Source organism: Chinchilla lanigera, unplaced genomic scaffold (genome assembly GCF_000276665.1).
Source record: "Chinchilla lanigera isolate Chin_1 unplaced genomic scaffold, ChiLan1.0 scaffold00063, whole genome shotgun sequence".
NCBI lineage: Eukaryota > Metazoa > Chordata > Mammalia > Rodentia > Chinchillidae > Chinchilla > Chinchilla lanigera.
Genome location: NW_004955464.1, coordinates 4,628,962 through 4,650,162, shown reverse-complemented (window position 1 = coordinate 4,650,162; position 21,201 = coordinate 4,628,962). Strand labels below are relative to the sequence as shown.

General features: G+C 44.8%; 1 protein-coding gene across 3 annotated transcripts in view; it reads left to right on the top strand.

The window, feature by feature from the left end:
* The window catches only part of Ttc4 (tetratricopeptide repeat domain 4), a 39,994-nt gene extending 18,892 nt beyond the window's left edge, over positions 1-21,102 (top strand). For 2 of the 3 annotated variants that reach the window (XM_005398518.2, XM_005398519.2), the window contains exons 5-10: positions 751-875; positions 11,809-11,895; positions 13,874-14,091; positions 14,634-14,715; positions 18,119-18,201; positions 20,129-21,102. In XM_005398518.2, coding sequence (XP_005398575.1) covers positions 751-875; positions 11,809-11,895; positions 13,874-14,091; positions 14,634-14,715; positions 18,119-18,201; positions 20,129-20,231 — 698 coding nt within the window. In that variant the 3' untranslated portion in view covers positions 20,232-21,102. Of the gene's footprint in view, positions 1-750; positions 876-11,808; positions 11,896-13,873; positions 14,092-14,633; positions 14,716-16,480; positions 16,547-18,118; positions 18,204-20,128 lie in introns of those variants that run through there. The other variant, XR_001236700.1, reaches the window with a different exon arrangement.
* Positions 21,103-21,201: the final 99 nt, after the last annotated feature.

The window sequence follows — 21,201 nt, the reverse complement described above, 5'->3', positions numbered from 1 at the left end:
AGCCTAGGCTGGTGTTGAACTCCCAGCAATCCTCCTGCCTCAGCCTCCCACAGGTGTGTGCCATCACACCTGGCAAAACATTTTTTTTTAATAGGAGAAGCAGTTTGAACTGCTAGCCTTGAACAATATTAGAAAAGGCAGAACATGTTTTTTGTTTTTATTTGTTTGTGTTTTTGGTTTTTTGAGACAGGGTTTTACCATATATTGCAGAGTGGCCTTGAACTCACTTTGTAGCCCAGGCTGGGCTGGAACTTGAAGTGATCTTCCTGCCTCAACATCCCAAGTACTGGGATTACAGGCATGCGTCACTACCCCTGACTAGGGACATAATATCTTTGGTCTTGCTGCTACCTTGATGAATGGCTGAGGCAAATTCTGTTTACTTTCTATGTTTTAAAAATCACCTGAGATAGACTTTATTTTTCCCATTTGTAGCTGAGGAACCAGAAGCTCTGAGTCTCAGTCTTATTTCCAGCCCATATCTCTCTGATTCCAAAGCCTTTGTTCTTTGCCACTCAGCCATATCCTTCCCTCCTTTTACAGTGCTTAATGCCAAGGAGACTTAGCAGAGTTTTGAGCTGAATGAGCACTGGGGATATTTCTGACTACAGTACAGAAAATGTTCTTGCTTGTCTGGGGACTGCAGTCCAGGGGCCCAGCCCCTGTCCTCCTTTCAGGAGATTGGCTGATAGATGGGGTGGGCTGGCCCATGTGTACCGTTCCTAGACCTAAGGGCTGTGGTTTCTCCAGGTGCCCTGTGCCATCTAGAACTGAAACACTTTGCCGAGGCTGTGAGCTGGTGTGACGAGGGGCTGCATATAGATGCCAAGGAGAAGAAGCTTCTGGAAGTGCGGGCTAAAGCAGACAAGCTGAAGGTTAGTGACAGTGGGCAGACGTGCTAATTAGCATTCACCAGATTGTCTCTCTCAGGTTATTGTAAAGTTTTTCTTCTTTAAAGACAAAACCTAGGCCCTAGGATTTGACTCAGTGATAGACCCTAGGTTGATCCCTTGCACTGGGGAAAAAAAAAGACCAACCCCAAACTAGTCCCTACTCTTGGAAACTCTGTGGAGGGCACAAACAAGTCAACAGAAGCAAGCAAAGAGTGGGAGGGTGAGTGGCAGTAGTTTACAGTAGTGGTGTCTAACCTTGTCCTGCCAGGCCCTGGTGCAGGTGGAGACAGTAGAGAAGTTTGGAGAGAGAAGGGGTGCCCACGCCTAATCTCAGAGATTGAGCAGAGGTTTCCTGAGCAGAGGTTTCCTGGGGGAGAAGAGCATTGCAGACAGGAGCCTCAGACAGTACTGAGCAGAACAGGCCTGCACACTGCTTCTGCCACTGATGAAATGTATAGTCTTGAAAAATTATGATGTTTCTGAAACTCAGCTCCATTTTTAAAAATTGGAACATTATATATACCTCAAAGACTTCGATAAGGACTAAGTGGGGGGAGTGTGTGTGTAATTTTCTTCTTAGTATATTTCCCAACATATAGTTAGGACTCTGTGAAAAGTGGCTATTAGGATTTGAATAAATAGGAACCAACAGAAGAGTACCCCTTCTGTTTAAAGCTGTTAAAGCTGTGCACTGTTTAAAGCTCTTAAAAGAGTGAAGGGGAGCCAGGTGTGGTTGTGCACACCTGTAATCCCAGCATTCGAGAGGCTGGGGCAGGAGGATTGCCAAAAGTTTGAGGACAGCCTGGGCTAGTGAGTTCAAGGCCAGCCTGAATTACAGTGTGAGACCTTGTCACAAAAAAAAATTTTAAAAAAGGTGAGAGAGAAAAGGGGAAAAGACAGCTAAACATTTAAACAAAACCTTCCATTTCTACAATGCTATGTACAACTCCCATCATTAGACACCTACAGAGTGCTGATGAAATGCCATATATCTGGCATATCTCAGCTAAAATGATAAAAAACAATAATCATGACTAAATAGCATTAATACCAAAAATCATACCCAACATTTAGAAAGTACTTACTCTGTATGTGTTCCAGGCACTCGTTTAACATTTTCATTTATGTTAAACCAATCTAAACCATAAATTAGCCCTTTAAAGTAGGAACTATTCTCATCCTCCTTTTATTAGTAAGGCAGCTAAAGTACAGGGAGGCTGGAAGCTGTTGTACTTATACAGCTGTGGTGAAGCAGGGCTTCAGGTTCAGGCCAGATACAGTCTTAGCATCTGTGCACCCTGCCTCTCGTGTCTGTTCAGTGCACAGCCAGAAGCACACTGCGCCTCCTAATGCCCAGTTTCCAGTTCTTCTCACTGCTGAGCCTATGGAATAGAAAGTTTCACTGCACCCCCTGGCTGCCTTCAGCTCGTCCTAAATAGGAAGTTAGAAGTCATTCTGGTCATACGAGATGGCAGAAAAGGTAGATTTCTATGGACCCTTGTGGCTTAGTAATAGAAACTGTAAGCCTAGGTAATTGAGTGTGAGTCAGAATTTTATAGGAGGAAAGTCAGGAGGGCTGCTGAGGAAGGCTGTGACCAAAACTTTCTATAGAAAAGCCCTCAATGGGCCTAAATGAAGGCTTCTTGGTCCTGTAACACAGGCACAATTAAAGGGCGATTTCAGGGCCCAAAAGCCTGGCAGTGCTTGTGAGTAGCAGGATTCTCCTATATCTAAGTACACACTGATGCTAGGCTCCTGTGTGCTTGGCATATGAAGCAGTAGACCTCATTTGGCTACAGTAATACCAAAGTAGACATGAAGGTGATGAACATTACCAGGGATAAAGTGAGTCATTTTTTAAATGATGAAGGAATCACTTTGTAAGACTATTTCATGATTCTTAATATACAGGCTTCTGGTAACAGCTTCAAAATAATGAAGAAAAATTGACAACTCAAGGAAGCACTAAGTCCACAAGTGGGTGGACATGACAGTATCTCTCCTGCAGAATGTGTCAAACAAGTAGATAAGAAACAGAAGGTGATATCAGTGAAAATGGTGTGCTCGACCTTGAAAACTCTCTTCTCCGTAAAACTCATGAGGAAACTTGCAAAAATTGTCAGTTAATTTTTCCAAAACTCAAGAAATGAACCAGAGACTTTCAGCAGTCTAGGGAATGTTTATTCAAGAAAAATGGCCAAGCTTCAGTAAGAACAGCAAGTTGGTGGCACTTTAATTTGACTTTCCCAGCTCCCCCTCCACAGTTCCACAGTACCCTGGAAAGACAGCAGCCCAGAGTGCTGGTGAAAACACAAGGTCTGGCGGCCCCTTAGAGGAAGCAAAATAGGGCTTGAAACCCCTTCAGAGCCCCATTGCCAGAGAACTGCCATTGACCCGTCCAGAGGATCCTGGAGGACCCATTTATGGGCTCTTTTACATGACCTGTCTGGGAGCTTGTTCAGTAAGGAAAGCCTTTTCACATAGAATATGGTGTGTGTGTAAAACGCCATTAGACGCAATTAAGATTCCAGCTACCTGAGGCAGTGGATAGCAGTGAGACAAACAATAGGCTTGTCATAAAGTTTATGTATTTATTTATTTTTGGTATTTTTGCGACAAGGTCTCTCCATGCAGTTCAGGCTGGCCTTGAGCTCACTTTGTAACCCAGGCTGGCCTTGAACTTGCAACGATCCTCCTGCCTCAGCTTCCCAAGTGCTGGGATTACAGGTGTGTGCCACCATGCCCGGCTTGTCATAAATTTTAAAAGGAAAAGCTGGGAATTTTCTCAGGAAAGAAGCAGACTGAGAGAACTGTGTAGTTACATGAATTGCACCAGCAAAGGTGTAGTGGGGTACCAGAAGTGGAGCAGAAAAGAGACAAAAGAATGATTTAAAGAGGCCAGGTGTGGTAGCACATGTCTGTAATCCCAGCATTTAGGAGACTGAGCCAGGAGAATCATTGGGAGTTCAAGGCCAGCCTGGGCTACATAGTGAACTCAAGGCCAGCCTGAACTAGAGACCCTGTTTCAAAAAGACAAAAAAAAAGAAAAACAAAAAAACTACAAGTAGGACTGGGTGTGGTAGCTGGGTGTGGTGTCCCAATCCTAACACTTGGGAAGCTGAGGCAGGAGGACTGCCATGGGTTCAAGCCCAGCCTGAACTACATAGCAAGAGCCTGTCTCAAAAAAAAGAAACCAAAAAGGAGAAAAAAGGATCTATCATCAGCATACAGAAATCAGTTGTATACTAGAGACTTAACAAACTCTCCAAAAATGAAGAAAATAATTTATAATAACATCAAACATAAAACCTCTAGGCATAAATTTAACAAAAGTAGTGTAAAAGCCAGACTGAAAATACAAAACATTGTTGAAAGAAAGACTGTTTTGGTTACTTTTCTTATTGCTGAAACAAAATACCTGACACTCAGAGTTAAAGGGGGAAAGGTTTATTTTGGCTCACAGTTTACAGAAGTTTCAGTCCATAGTTGGCTGGCTCCAAGGCAGGCTGTCATGGCAGAGGGGCATCACAGAGGAGAGCTAGTTCACAGCAGGCAGAAGATACTGAAGCAGCGAGCGACATGCAATGACAAGCCTCTTTCTGTCCCTTATGTCTTATGCAGGTTTAACTGCCCACAGTCTGGGTAGCATTCACACCCCTAATCCTAATATTGCACCACGAATTAATCCCAGTGTCACACGCTGTAGATCCCACCACCTCTGAAAAGCCCCACCTATGACTGCCTGAGGCTTTATGGGGGCAGCTAGACACAAGCCATAACAAAAACCTACACAGACGGGGAAGATACCACTTTCCTGGGTTGGATCTCGATATTGTTAAAATGGCAACACTTCCTAAATTGCTGTGCAAATTCAGTACAGTCAACAAAATTCTGACTGGATTCTTTGCAAAAACTGACGAGCTGATTAAAGTACTCATATAGAAATTCACAGGGCACAGGATAGCCAAAAGTCTTGCAAAACAAAGATGGAAGTTTTAAAACTTCACCTAGGTATGATGGTGCATACCTGTAGTCCCAGCTTTTAGGAGGCCAAGGCAAGAGGAGCACAGTGAGTTCAAAGCCAGCCTGGGCTACATAGTAAGTTCAAGACCAGCCTGAACTACACAGCGAGACAACACAAACAAAACAAAATGAAAACTTAACTACAAAGTTACAGTAACAAAGATATTGTGCCTGCTGTGCCAAAGACATTGGCATGATGCTGTATGCCTTCAATCTTAGCACTCTGGTAGACTGAGGCAGGAGGATTACAAATTGCTGGACCTGAGCAATTTGGTGAGAACCCATTTCAAAATAAAAAATAAAAAAGGTTTAGGGAGGTAGCTCAGTGTGAAGGCTCTGGCTTCAATCTCTAGTTCCACAAAACAATAGAGCAAAGCCCATTGTGGTATGGCCACCTGAATAGACATATAGATCCATGTAACAGAATCAAGAGCTCAGAACTAAGCACTCACATTTATAGAGAACTGGTTTTTGACAAGGGTGCCAAGATTATTTAATGAGGACAGAATATAACAGTCTTTTCAACAAATGATGCCTGGGACATCTGGATATCCACATGTAGAAGAATAAATTTGGACCTTCGCACTGTATAAAAAAGTTACTTCAAAATGGATCAAAACCTAATGTAAGAAAAAATACAGGCATTAGTCCTGTGACCTTAGATTGGACAGAGGCTTTTTAGATATGACCTAAAGCACAAGCAAGAGAAGAAGCAATTGATAAACTGTACTCCAGCAAAGCAAGGCTTTTTTGCTAGGGAACACCATTAGAAAGTGAAATGACAACCCACACAATGGGAGATTTTTGTGATTCATTCTCTGATGAGAACGTTTTTCTCGTGTGGTACTGGAGATTGAACCCAAGGGCTTTATAATGAACAATATTCTCGGCCTTTTAATTTTTTAACTTTTTTGGTAGGGTTTTACTTAAGTTACCCAGGTTATGCTCAAACTTGTAATACTCCTGCCTCAGCCTCCGAGATTGCTGGGATTACAAGCATGTGGTACCATACCTAGCAAGGGACTTTTGACATATAAATAATTCTTAACATCTCAATAATAATACAACTTGATTTATAAAATGACCAAAGGATCTAAATAAACATTTCCCCAAAGATGACACATAAATGGCCAACAAGCATGTAAAATGAGATTTAACATCATTAATATTTAGGAAATGCAAATAAAAATCACTGTGAGATACTATTTCAGTCAGCCATCAGGATGATTAATTTCTTTAAAAAGGATAATGACAAACCAGATGTGGTAGTGCATACTGTTACCGTTTGTGTCTGGATGTCCCCATGAAGCCTCATGCAGTCATGGGGGCAGGCATCTAGAGTTGGTGATTGATTCATTGTCCAGTGCTGGATGTGAGTACTATACCCACGCTAAGGAGGATAGCCTACATACAATATAAGGGACAGAAAGAGGCTTGCTTTCTTGTGCTCCTCCCTTTTTGCTCTTGTTGCTTTTGCTGTCTTCTGCCACCATGAATGGTTGCCCCTGTGCCATGTGCCACCCTGCCTTGGAGCCAACTGATTGTGGACTGAAACCTCCACAAACTGTGAGCTAAATAAACCTTTCCTTCCTTAATTTTGAGCACTGGGTATTTTGTCTCAGCAACAAGAGAAAGGTAACCAAGTCCCATACCCAGAATGTCAATATAGGAGGCTAAGGCAGGAGAATGGAAAGTTCAAGGCCAGTCTGGAAATGAGAAAGAAAAGGGCTAGGACTGTAGCTCAGTGGTAGGGTGCTTAGACCTAATCCCTAGCACCCCAAAAAGAAAGATAATAACACATGTTGGGAATGATGTTGAGAAATTGGGAACCTCTTAATTTACAGTGGAGCAACTGTTGTGGAAAATAATGTGGCAATCCTTCGAAAGCTTAAATATAAAACTACCGTATGATCTAGCCCTTCCATTCCTAGATATATGCCCTAAAGAAATGAAAAGAAAAAATGAAGACAAATGTTCAGATAAATACTTGTACATGAGTGTTCATAGCAAACACTAGTCATGGTGGCCAGAGTAGAACAGTCCAAGCACCCATCAGCTCATAAATGGATGAATAAATGTGGTCTGTCCATACAACAGACCATTATTCAGTCATAAAAAGGAAAGAAGGACTGATACATGCTGCCACATGGATGACCATGAAAAGCCAGGCACAAAAAAAGATCACATGCAGCTGTGTGTGGTGGTACTCACCTATATTTCCAGCTATGAGGGAGGCTGAGGCAGGAGGATTGCAAGTTCAGGGCCTGACGGGGCAATTTAGTAAGACCTTGTTTGTTTGGCACTGGCCAACAGTATTTTTTATGAGCCTTAGGCAGTCTCAGTCTTGGTTTACCAAGAAGAACAACTGATTAGAACAGTTACATCACCCTGACTAAAGTAGTAAATCAGCAATAACAGTAGCATCAAACACAGCCTAGAAAATGACAAAGTGTGCAAACTATTAATTTGCCACCTTTAACCATATGAACTAGATTTGTGGTCATGTAACAAAATCTAAAACAAACCAGAAAATTGTATGCAGTAAATAAGCCCTCAATATGGCAACTTTACCCTTAGGGGAGAAAATTTAGAAGGGAAAAAACAGAGAAATAGAAGAAGAAGAGATTAGAAGGAAGGCTGGAAGATAAAGGAAAACTTTACAGAAACTGGTGGAGAAGACAAGAAGGGAGAAGGAAGATACAAAAACAAGAACAGAATAACAATAAACTAGAGACCAAAACAGGAACAATTGGCTGGGCGTGGGGGCGCAGGCCTATAATCCCAGGCTAAGGAGGAGGATCTTGGTGAATTTGAGACCAGCCTGGACTGCATAGCAAGACCCTGTCTCAAAAAGATCAAAAAAAAAAGAAAAATCAAGAAAAATAAAACAAAAAACAAGAGAAAAAGAAAAAAAAGTAAAAAATGTCCACTTTAGGGTGTGTTTTTGCAGTCACTGGTAGACAGCGTGGGCAGACAGAGTCTAGATCCAAGTTGATTAATCCCAGTAAGCCAGCTGTGGATTTACGGTGGGGTAGCAGATAATCCCAACAAGCCTGCACCTTTAGTTCCACTTAAATTCAGGCTGGTTTCTGGCTGTGAGGCTGGAACTAGATTTGTTTAGCCCACAACAGTCCCTGTGCTGCCTGCTGGCTTGAGCTTGGCTCCCTGATTGGCCTGCAGTTGCTCTGAGTCCCGAGCTCAGTTGGCCCCTCTCCAAGATGGCTACTGGCTAATCGCCCTTTCCTAGGGGGGGCGTCCAAACCTGAATAACTCACCAGCCACTGCAGTCCGCTGTGTCCACTGCTCCGTCCCACTGGTGTGTTTCTCCATGGAGGCCTCAGGTCATTGCCAGGAGTCACCATGCATCTGCAGGTTTGAGCCTCCCCTCCCATATAGTGGGTCGGGGCTCAGGGAGGAAGCACCGTCTGCCACCTCCTTCTTTGTTGAAGTTTCTCTCTCGGCTCTCCCTGTGGGCTTCAGTTCTCACCTCCGATCATTCCTATTTCCCTGGGACCCACTTTCTTCCTTCTCTTCCTCATGTTGGTATATTCCAGTATCTGGACACCAAATCTCAGAGAGGCTCTTTCTCTGCTGATCACCATTCTGCCATCTTCCTGGAAATCTGGTTCACTTTAGAGAGACCTTGTCTCATTCATAAATAAATGAATAAATGAATAAATAAACAATTTTTTAAAAAGGGCTGGGGAGGTAGCTCAGCACACTCTATCTAGGTTCACTCCCTGATACAGCAAAAGATCATGTATAGTATGATTTTATTTTTCTGAAGCATCCAAAATAGTAAATCAGTTGAGCCAGAAAGCAGATAAGTGGTTGCCAGGGGTTGAAGGAAGAGTAGAGTGGAAAAGTGACTGTTTAATAAGTGTGGAATCACCTTTTAGAGTGTTGAAAATGTAGAACTAGATAGAGGTGTTACTGAGTGTCACTGGATTGTATATTTTAAAGTGATGTGGGTTTTTTTTTTTTATTTCTTGGGTTTTTTCTGGTCTTTTTGAGGCAAGGTCTCATTATGTAGTTCAGGCTGGCCTTGAACTCACTTTGTAGGTCAGGCTGGCCTCGAACTCATAGTGATCCTCTTGCCTCAGCCTCCCAAGTGCATGAACCACCACACCCAGCTTTTAAAATGATTTTTTAACATTATGTGAATTTCATCCCAGTTTTCTAAAATTAGAATACATACTAATCATAAAGAGATTACTAATAAGTGGGAACTTAATAAAATAATTCTGTTCTGCAAAAATTGTTACTAAGAAAACTAAAAGGTCAGTCATGGAATGGGAAAAATATTTATAATCCATTAACAAATTATTTATACCTAGACTACATAAAGGTATCAGCTAAAAAAAATAGAAGAAATGGGTTGGGTATGGTGGCACATGCCTCTAATCCAAGCACTCAGGAGGCTGAGGCAGGAGGATTGCCACAAGTTTGAGGCCAGTCTAAATTACAGAGTAAGATCCTGTGAAAGAAAGAAAGAGAGAGAGAAAGACCAAAAATTTAAACTGTGTAAAAGGGATAGATATTTCTCAAAAGATTTCCAATAAGCATATGAAAATCTGTGTAAAATAATTAATCACCAGGGAAATGCAAGTTAAACCTCAAGACGCAATTCATACCTACTGGAATGGTTAAACATTTTAAGAGACTGACTGTGCTGGTCAGCCTTGCATTGGTGGGACACACTGCCGGACGTGTGACTTGGAGGAGGAGATGCACACTTGGCTCATGGTCTCAGAGGTTTCAGTCCATGGTAAACTGGCTCCAGATCAGAAACATCATGGTAGAAGGGTGTGATGGAAGGAAGCTGCTCGCCTCGTGGTGGGGAAGTACAGCACAAGGGAAGACAGCCAAAGAAGGGGCCAGGCCCAGATACAGTCCCCAGAACTTTAGGGCTTTACTAATCAGGTTGACAAAATCAAGGTTAACCATCACATTGACAGTACCAGATAAAGATGTGGAACAGCTGGTCCTCTCACACACTGCCAGTGGGTTATAAGATGTACAGCCACTTTGGAGATTGGTGGGGAGTTCTGTATACCTATCCTGTGGCCCAGTAATTTAGGTGTTTACCTAAGAGAAGACATTTTATGGTCTATTGTTCATGGTCTGGAAACAGTTGTGTCCAACAGCTGGAAAGTGCATAAACAGATCGTATTCACAGAAAGAAGTACTACTAGGCAATAAAATGAAATACTTAGTAGTGACAGGATGGGAGGGCAGTTGACTGCAAAGAGGCAGAAGGAAGTTTCTGAGGATAGAAAAGTTCTCCAGTTGACTGGAGTGGTGGGCACTCAGGTGTATATATTTGACAAAATTCATTGAACCATGCCTTTAAAATAGATACAGGCTGGGCATGATGGAGCATGCCTGTAATTCCAGCACTCAGGAGGCTGAGGTAGGAGAATCACCATGAGTTTGAGGCCAGCCTGGGCAATATAGTGATTTCAAAGCCAGCCAGAACTGCATAGTGAAACCCTGTCTCAGAAAGGCAAACAAACAAACAAATAAATAAAAGGCAGTGTAAACCAGATGTGGTGGCATAGCCCTGTAGTCTCAGTGCTCAAGAAGCTAAGACAGGAAGATCATTTGAGCCAAGGAGTTTGAGACCAACCTGTGCAACAAAGTGAGACCCTGTTGAGAAGGAAGGAAGGAAGGCAGGAAGGAAGGAACGAAGGCAGGCAGGCAGGGAGGGGAGGGAGAGGGGGAGAGAAAGGAAAGAGGAAGAAATTACTAGCTTTTGTGGGGATGAGGGATGCTAAATGCTTTCTTGTAGAGTAGGAGTTAGCAAACTGCCACACAGGCCACACCCAGCTGGCTGTTTTTGTACATCCTGTGACCAAAGGATCTTTTTTTTTTTTTTGGTACTGGGAATTGAACACATGACCTCACGTTTGCCAGGCAGGCGCTGTGCCACTGAGCTATATCCCCAGCCCCAAAGGATCTTTTTCACATTCTTCAAAAAGTTATAATCAGGGCTGGGGATTTAGCTCAGTGGCACAGGGCCTGCCTGGCAAGCATGAGGTCGTGAGTTCGATTCTCGGTACTGGGAAAAAAACCCAAAACAAACAAACAAAAAAAAGTTATAATCTAACAAACAGAACCAGATAATATGCAACAGACAGCAGATGTGGTCTGCAAAGTCTAAAATATTTACTGTCTTGCCCTTTCCAGAAAATGTTTGCTCACTCCTGTTAACCCACAGTCCTGAGGGCAGAAGCAGGACAACCAGGGCTGGGTAGATTGGTAGGAAAAGGATGTTTGTTACATGTCCGGAGATCAAGTAGAAGGATGGTATTTTTTTCTTGTGGGTTATAATAGTGCAGTCTCTGATAACTTCCTTCTGAGCTTCTCCAGTGTATTTTCCTATGCTCCATCCACACCAGTGAAGTTGAAATTCTCCATGGTTACTTGTCTGCCCTGGCATAGTCCTTGTATGGAGAGCACCCATTCTCCTTTCCTAATGGCATCTCCCTTGTCTGTCTGAGCCAGTGGTATCGCAGCAGGCTGTTTGTATCTTTGATGGCTCTGAAAGGTTCACCATTGCTGGTCTAGGCGCACCTCCTCCATGGGCAGAATCCGCCCCTCCCTCTGTGTTCATAGCTCTATTCATGCTGCCAGAGTAACATAATGCGCCTGTTACACTTGGCTCTTCTCTTACCTGGGCCCCTGAGTGAGCTCGTCAGGTACAGGAAGTCGATTGTAAGCCTGCTGACCCTGGGCCTGACGCCTCAGTATGTGCTCTGTGCATGTTTAGTGACACAGGAGCGTGAACTGCGTGGAGAGCAGAGATTGTTGTTCAGAGAGGTTGAGAGAAGGTGAGGGCAGTAGAAGAGGCAGGTTCCCTGGAGCTCATCTGTCTGAATTTCATTTCTAGCGAACTGAACAGAGAGATGTGAGGAAAGCAAAGCTGAAAGAAAAGAAGGAGCAAAATCAGAACGAGGCTTTACTCCAGGCCATCAAGGTGAGTACTCCAACCCTGTGACATGCGCGAGTCTTGCGAGGCTGCTGGGAACCTTTCTTGGGGTGCCTTCCCTGAATTTTCTTTCTGCAGCAGCAGGGCGGTGTGTCCGCAGAGCCCGGGCTCCAGAGTCAGCCGTCCCACCGTCTGCGTGCTGTCTCAGGGACACATGCGCTGCTTCCTGGGCTCTGTTCTCATTCAGTCTTCACAGCACCATCAGAGATGGGCTTGCTGCTGTTTTCCTAGCTGACAAAGTCATCCCAGAGAGGTAAAGGAACCTCATTCCCTGGCTGTCAGAGCCAGGGCCTTGCTCTTCACACTGCGTCACGCTCATCTTAAGGGAATCAGAGCCTTTCAGGTGATGCTCCTCTTAACTAGCACAGCAGCAATGACAGAAGTCCTTCTTTCCCTTCCCTGTTTCTTGCATTCTGAAATAAGTACAGTCTGACCCAAATCTTGCTTTACTTTGAGCTTCTTCATCTTCACAGAATAGGTAATCCCCGCTGAGTGACTGTGGAGCAGGTTTTGGTTTCATTCTTTCTTCAGTTATGTTACGCACCAGTGAGGTCCTTGCTGACTTTGAGGACTTAGCACTACTAAAGTCCAACCTGCTTGCCATTCCAGCAAGCAGTATGTTACTAGGAATTAACAAATTGAATAGAATATTCCACATTTCCATTGAATCCTCAGTTACAGTGAGAGGTTTTCTTTTCTTAAATGCAGAATATTGGAGCCAGGCTTGGTGGTCCATGCCTGTAATCCCAGAACTTAGGGAGGCTGAGGCAGGAAGACTGTAAGGTTCAAGTCCTGCCTGGGCAATTTAGTCTCAAAAAAATAAATAAAAAGAGCTGGGGATGTAGCTCAGTGGTAGAGCTCTCCCCTGAATTCAATCCCCAGTATAAAAAAGAGAATATTGGAATGCCTAGACATTTGCTTGCAGACTTTTTATTGTTCTCTCCTTTAGTTCAATTCTGCATTTTGGGTTTCAGTTTTTGTAAGAAACTCAGCAGTACCCGAAGTCTATATATTTTTTTTTGAGACAGAGTCTCACTATGTGGTTTAGGCTGGCCTCCTCCTGCCTCAGCCTCCCAGGTGCTGGATTACAGGCATGCATAACCATGCTTGGCCTCGAAGCTCTATTTTACTGACGGTTTAAGGTAAAGGTCAGCAATTGCAGCCTTTAAAAGAGTCATCCTGTATGTATCTTATCTATGGCTGTTTTCACACTGAGCCCATCCAGGAAAACCTCACCTAGACCTTCTGAGGCGGTATCTTCATCCTCACCAGCAGCTTCGGATATGAGCCTGATACTCCTGACCTGGAGTTAATTAGTAAATAGGAGTTGATTAATTTCAACAGAGACTGTTTGGCTTACAGTATCTGATCCTTTAAGAAAAAGTTTGCCAGCTCCTATTAGGGGATGTTGTCTCCAGTAATCTTGATTGCCTGTGACTTCACTGGTGCTAACCTAGGAGCTTCAGCACATGGACATAAGATGTGACCCTCCTATTCATAGCCTTGACTGACTCTCATTTCTGTGAGATGGATCCTGTGTCTTGGCCAAACTGAAACATTTGTCGCTTGTATACAGGCTACACTCTTGATCTTTTCTGTGCCCTTGCCTGTGCTACCTTTCGAAGTCATTGTTCAAGGCCTACCATTTTCCAGTCGTTCTGCTCTCAGGCTGTATCGATCCTTGTGGACAGGTCCACAGCTCCATGTCGTACCTCCTGTGCTGTCTTCCTCTAGATCATAAACAGGCTTGAGGACAAGCCTAGCTAGCTCCTCTGGCACAGGAGACACCTAGCAAAGGCGAGTTAAACAGATGGTGCCTCCTCCACAGCACCCTCTGGTACTGAAGAGGAATCCTGTGGAGCTGGCCATCCGGGAGCTCACATCGTTAGGGTTTATTTCAGTGAAATGGGTTTGTAGCCCCCACACAGTAAAATTTTTGGTGTCTACATTTCTGTGTTTGACCCAGGTCAGGAACATCAGGCTCATATCCGAAGCTGCTGGTGAGGATGAAGATACCGCCTCAGAAGGTCTAGGCGAGATTTTCCTGGATGGGCTCAGCTCTGAGAACCCTTATGGTGCCAGGCTGAGTCTGGATGACCGGGGCAGGTTGAGCTGGCCTGTGCTGTTCCTGTACCCAGAATATGCCCAGTCGGACTTCATCTCTGCTTTTCATGAGGACTCCAGGTACTTCCTTGTCCAACAGCCTCTACTCTTCTTGTGTCTCTCCCTGCTGCCTTGACAATGGTGGGTAGGTAGATTTTGGTTGAAGAGGAAAGAGAATAGAGGGTTTCACACAGCCTGACCTCTCTGTGCTGTAGCTGATTGAACCTTTATTAACTAGATTTGCGATGACAGGTCCACGTTTCACCTTCATACCGCCTGGGCTAGTAGCAGTAGTGTGTCTACCAAAGAGTGGCCTACAGTACTGGTGAAGAATGAAATCATTTTAGGTAGTATACACATAGTCATTAAGTGTATATTAGAAAAAATGTAAATAGTACATTTAACGTATGGTTTCATAGAGTTAATGCTGAATGTAGCTAAATGTAAGAAATGCTTTTAACTCTGATAAAACTGTCTCAGAGGACAAATGATACACAGACACGTTTTGGGCGGTGCTGCCAAAATGGACTAAACCTTTCTATCTCTGGGTATGGGGTCCAGGGACTGGTGTAGGAAAGGAGATCATGAGTGACTGATGCCCATAGTACATGCTGTGTCCTTAGGTTTATTGATCATCTAATGGTGATGTTTGGTGAAACGCCCTCTTGGGACTCAGAGCAAAAATACTGCCCGGATAATCTGGAGGTAAGAGAAGTTCTATTTTGTTCAATTATGAAACTTTTTAAAGGGAGGGAACTGAGGCATAGACATCACATTTTTTAAAATTGTGGTAAAATACACCTAATTACAATTTCATGGTTTTGGAACCATCAGCGCCATACCTGTATAACTTTCCATCATGCCAACGTGAAGAGTAACTGCATGCCCCTCTCCTGTCAGTCCCTGGCAGCACGTTCTGTCTCTATGGATGTGGTTGCTGTAGGTACCATCTAGGAATGGAATCGTACAATATTTGTTCTTTTATGTCTGACTTATGTCACTTAGCATAGTGTCTCCAGGTTCGCCCGTGTTGTATATGTCACACTGTAGCATGTGTCAACCTTTATTATTCTTTTGTGGTACTGGGGGTTGATCCCAGTGCCTTTGCACTGAGCTACATGCTCAGCTCTTTTCTTACTTTTTTATTCTGAGACAAGTTCTTGCTAAGTCTCTTAAATTGCCCAGTCTGGGCTCACACATTCCATCTTCCTGCCTCAGCCTCCCAGAGTGCTAAGATTACAAGCAGGCACCAAACCCTCCTTTTTAAGGCTGAATAATATTTATTGGAGTATGGGGTTTTTTTCAAACATAATCACAGTGTACAGTATGAAGAATTTATCTTTAGCTGGGCATGTATTGCATGCCTGTAATCCTAACTACTTGAGAAGCTGAGGCAGCAGGATCATAAGTTTGATGCCAGCTTAGGGATACCCTGTCTTAAAATTTAAAAGAGATCAATCCTCAGTACTAAAAAAGAAAACAATCTTCTTCTAATCATTTGAGAGTAAGATGCCAACTGATGTCTCAGAAGCCTGAATACTTTAGTGTATGTTTCCTACAATGATATTTTTCTTCATAATCACAAAAGAGCCATCAAAATCAGGAAATTAACAATGGGACATTACTCTTCGGTAGTTCTCAAGTTTCATTCACGTTTTCCAGGTTGTGCTAGCAGTTTTTTTTTTTTTTTTTTTTAGGGAAGACAGGGTCTTGCTCTGCAGTCCAGGCTGTCCTTGAACTCGCAATCCTCCTGCTTTAGCCTCTTGAGTGCTGGGGTTGCAGATGTGCACTACCACACCTGGCTTTGTTTTTGTTTTGTCCCAGGAATGTTCTTCCCAGCCCTTGGCTCCTTTTCAGAAGCATATAGTGTGTTCAGTGATCACGTCCTGGAGCTTCCCCCAGCACAGCACAGTTCTGCACACTTTTTTCTGCCTGCTTGATCTTGATCTGTGGATTGCAGAACACAGAAGTGATGTAGTGTTCTGTGTCCCGTGGGTGCTGCCTGGTTCCCGTTCGGGCATTCGCTGAGATGTCCACTCCAATCACCTGAACGAGGCTGCTCCACTGGACAGTTACTCACTTGCCTTTATAATAATGAATATTTAGCTGGGCATGGTGGCGCACACCTGTAATCCTAGCACTCTGGAGGCTGAGGCAGGAGGATCGTTGGGAATTGGAGGCCAGCCTGGGCTCCAAAGTGAGCTCTAGGCCAGCCTGAACTGCATAATGAGATCCTGTCTCAAAAAGACAAAAAAAATATATATATATATTATATATATATATATGTATAAAATAATGAATATTTTATAGGGAGGTACTTTGAAATGATACAAACATTCCATTGTTCTTCAGACCTTCACCATTTTTGTTTTTATCAGAGGATTTATGATCTCCTCTTGTATTCAATGAGTTATAATCTGCTAGTAAGATTGTTCACTTTATGGGGTGGTTTTTTTTTTTTTTTTTGCAGTACTAGAGATGGTCCTTGTGGTGGGTTAACCACTGGTGGTCAACTTATAACCCCCAGCTGAACTGAGTAAGCGTGGTGCTGGGTGTGGGAGGCCCACCTGGGGATTGTTGCCAGCAACATAAGAGGTAGAACTGGAGAAGAAGTAGTAAGGCCATTGGGAACTGAGAAAGGCTGTTGGGAGCCTGTTGGAAGTAGAGAGAAGCTGTGAGGAGCTGTTGGTTTTCTTGGAGGAGCTTGTCATGCTGGCATTCCTGATGAACTTGGCTGTTTTCATCCTCCAAGGAGCTTGGGACCTTGTCACTAAGAATGGCTTTAGTTCACTCTGGGGGAGCTTTGGTCCTCACTCTGAGCATCGCTTCCTGGCTCTGGAGGGGAAGAAGGTGCACAGTTCAAGTCTCCTGAAGAAGCTTGTTGCATTAGCTTTCCTGATGGGAACTTAGCTTTCCTGATCATCAGAGGAGCTCGGGATCTCAGTGTTGCTGAGGATGGCTGTGGTACTTTAGGGGAGCTCTGGTTCTTACTTTGTGCGTTGCTTCCTGGCTCCAGTGCAGATCCCTCAGCCTGCTAGCACAGATCCTTCATCCTACTAGCACAGACTTACTAGATTCCACCACTGACCCTTGGGCCTTCCCTGTGTAGATCCATGAAACAGGCCTGCATGAGATATTATATGGGCTCTGGGCCTCCAGTTGGATTTGTGGGAGGCATTGTTATGAGCTCTAGGTCTTCAGCTGTACTCATGCAGGACATTATTGCAGGACCCAGGCTGGATTCCTGGTCTGTAGTGTGTGGACAGATTTCCTGTACTCTCTCGTATATCATTCTTTAGGTGACTATTATAAATAATCTTATAAAATATGTATCCTGTATTATGTTGTTTCCCCTTGCAAAAAACCCCAAACCAACACAGTCCCCATGGCCTTGCACATGCTAGGCAAGCATTCTACCATGAAGCTGTACCTCCAGTTCCCTATGATGGTTTATTCTGTGGTCAGATTATCCTGGAGTTGGCCAGTGGGAAACCCTTTAAATTTGTTTCTGTGTCCTTTTGATTTATCACCATTTTTAAAGCACTTGCTTTCTGGCACAAGATGTCCTAGGTTCAAGTTGTGCTTTCCTTGCCCTGATTCACCCATTTTTCCCCCAAGGAGCCCTTTCTAGTGGAGAATAGTATTGAGAAGCCAAGATCGCAGGGCAGTAGATGTGCTGTCAGTACTGGGTGAGGGCATCAGTGCTTTGGTCCTTCTCAGTGCCTCTAGTTAGGGAGTGTGTGTGTTACGTTACTCATCCTGTGCAGAATCTGCAACCTGTGCTGCTCAACCACCCATGTGAACATCCTCCTTGTCCTGCTCCTGCTCTAATCCCACACAACAGGGCATCTGTGGGTTATCTGTTTAGCTGTAATGCTGGCAAAAAAGTCCTTCTCTGCCCCTTGGTTCTGCCTCTGGAGAATGAGCTGACCATAACCTTTCCTGAAGTGTCATAGGGATGACTGAAGGCAAAGCACACAGCCCTCAGCTTTGTACAGCAGGTATTCGGCTAGTAGTAGGTGCCATCTCTTAACTCTTCTTCAATATGTTTGGTAAGCCATGAAGCACTTTATTTGCCTCTGACCTTTCCTTCTGATTAATCTTATAGGTCTACTTTGAGGATGAGGACAGGACAGAACTATACCAGGTGCCTCCCAAGAGCACCCTGCTGCAGGTGCTGCAGCATCCCAGGTGAGCAGTTCGTGGGGCTGAGCAGGCACCGTCCAGGAGTACAGCCAACTTCTCATTCCTCTGCCTGGTGCTTACCTGGCACTCCCCATCTGCACTGGGGCGGCGTGGGGTGTGTATGGGGTGGCAGCCGTAAGGGCTGGCACAGCCTGCTAGACAGGGCCAGTGGCCAGGTAGGTTTGTGAGGTGATGACAGCTTGTTGTGCTGCAGCCATGGCCCTCCCAGACACGCGGGGGTGACTGGGCTGGCCTCAGGAGGAAAGCGCTGTCTGGCTTTTGTACCTGAGATGGCCCTGCTTTTCCCAGCTGTACCTGTGTCCTGAGATACTATTAAGTGGAAAGGACACTGACTGTATTCACTGCTGTGTAGCTCTGAACATACTCTGCCTCTCTGAGGCTCTTCCTTCATCTCTAGCATGAGATAATGATGCCTGCCTACACACTTCTGAGCACTTGAGTATCAACGAATGCATAGCAGTTCGAGTGTCCTGTAAATTGTACCAAGCCGCCCCGCTGTAGGAGGGCATCAGCAGTCAACAGCACGTGAGATGTGGCAGTTGTCTCTCGCAGCAGCTGCTGTAAAAGCGTGCCCTCTATAGACAAACACATTGAGGCTGCTTTTCGGTGTACTGGAGGAAACGGTGGGTAGGTATGGGAGGAAAGGAGGCTGAAGAGCTAAGTTAGGACAGGGCATAAAGCATATACTTGAATGCCCTGCTGAGGAGCTTAAACGTTATCCTGGGGGTGGTATATGAGGTCACAGAGAACATTTATTAGGTCATATCTGAAGTGTCTGTTTGATGGCAAGCTGAAGTAGGAAGGGATAATTGGAGCGCCAGGATTAGACTGCATGGAGCTGGGGAAGTACTGACAGGCCTGGTGTCTCGCTGGTCGTGGGTGCTTCTGCTTTGGCTTGGGAGGCAGGTGGGGAAGGTTCTCCAGAACTGATTAGTACTTTTCTGAGTGGTATTTTTCTCTGGTCCCAAATCTCCCTTTTCCTAGTTTACGGACAGATTTTCCCCTTTTAATTTTCTCTGCTATCAGAAAATTACCAAGACTTCTTTAAAAGCCTGAGGTGTACCTACCCCATCTCCAAAAAATAAAGAACTCTAAACAGAAAACACATTGATCTTTGGAGAAAAACTAATTTTATACCCTCAGAAAATGTGAATACTACTGGCAGTGATTGCTTTCTAAATTACTACCATAGTAAGAGATGATCCAGGACTGGTTTTGGGCAACTCCATCTTGAGCCAAGCTACAGTTTCTGTCCAGAACCAGGCCACTGGGTGATGCCAGCACCCTAGACCTGGGAGACTAAGGCCCACCTTCAACCTGCCTCACTCCCTTTGCTTTTTGCCCTAGCAGCAGCCAGTGTTCTGGTTAGCTGCACCTCCTGGCTTTTGCTACCCGTCTGCCCCAAATTAAAGCCAAGTTCAGACATGGTATCTTCTAGGAAGTCTTCCCTGATTCTTCCTCAAGAGGGAACTGTGGCCCTTGGGCTAAAGCCACACTGCGCAGATGCTTCTACAGTTGTACCTCGCTGTCTCTGCTGGTTCCTTATCTCCTTCCTCAGCACTGAGCTTGAGAGCAAGATCATGATTCTGCATGTTTGCTTTTTAATCTCTGCAATTCCAGCACGAGACCTGGCTCACCCTGGCCACTCACTGACTCTCAAGTGGAAGCATGCTTCGTAGTTCCACGTCCTGTTAGTTACAGATGTGCGTGATGCTAGAGGACTGGCCTAAAGGTCCTGGCTAGGTTGGAAGGGGGAGAATGTCATGCTGATTTGCCACACAGTATGCTAGAGTTGCATTTTAATGTTCACCCATGTCCAGAGTTTCACCTTGAATGTTCTGGGGATAGTCTAGGGATGACTAAGACTATAATTCAGTTAACCCCATCTCTTTGTTTTTTGTGTCCACTGCAGGTACTTTGTAAAAGCCCTGACTCCAGCATTTCTGATCTGTGTAGGGGCCTCTCCTTTTTGCAAGAATTTTCTCCAAGGGAGAAAGGTGCACCGGGTAAAGTGACAGAGCCAGGCTATGCGAGCCAGGTCCCTGCCTCGTGTTCCTCACCATCTTGAACAGCTGGAGACACTCCTAGAACCCAGCACTTTTGTTCTGTCCCTGTGGGGACATTCTTTCCTAGCCTCAAGCAGGGGAAGGAGCTGCTGACTTCCCTACTCTGTGGCCTCTCTGGCCATTACTCTCTTCAGGGGAGGCACAGCTCTGTACCCGGCTGTGATGTCCCGGCAGTGTGTCTGTGAGGAAACCACCTGCCACGTTTACCACAGCAACTGACTGAGTGAGTTGCCAGCCTGTGGATACCACTCTGGACATTGTGACAGATGCCACAAGAAGCCTTCAAGAAGATGCCCCTCCAGCGCAGTAACCAACTCTGAGGAATTCTAAAGCCTGAAGGCTCAGCTGACCTGGTTCCCAGTTGTTTCACCACCATGGAAGGGAGCTGTGTGGGGAGCTGTATACTATGGGACAGCTGGAACCGTGGAAGGCCCTGCCTGTCTCTGTCTACTGCTCAGACGCTGCCAATTTCTTCATCTCTGCAGTATGAGAACTGTGAGGGACAGTGGCCTCCAACTTTCATTCCAGTTTTCACATGTGAGGATTGTGTGCCTGTTTGGGATGGGGCCTCACAATATTCCCCAGGCTGGTCTCAAACTCCTGGGCTCAAATGATTCTTCTGCCTCACCCTCCTAAGTGCTGCAACTGACTACAGGTGCACACCCCTGCACCTGGCTAGGATTTTAGGCCATTTAAACTAGAAAATCTTGCTGGGCGTGGAGGTGCACCTCTTTAATCCCAGCACTTGGGAGGGTGAAGCAGGAGAATCACTGAGTCAAGGCTGGCTTGCAACATATAGCAACACCCTGTCTCAAAAAAACAAAACACTGCTGGGCGTGGTGGCTCATACCTGTAATCCCAGCACTCTGGAGGCTGAGGCAGGAGGGTTGTCACTGTTTGAGACCAGCCTGGGCTACAA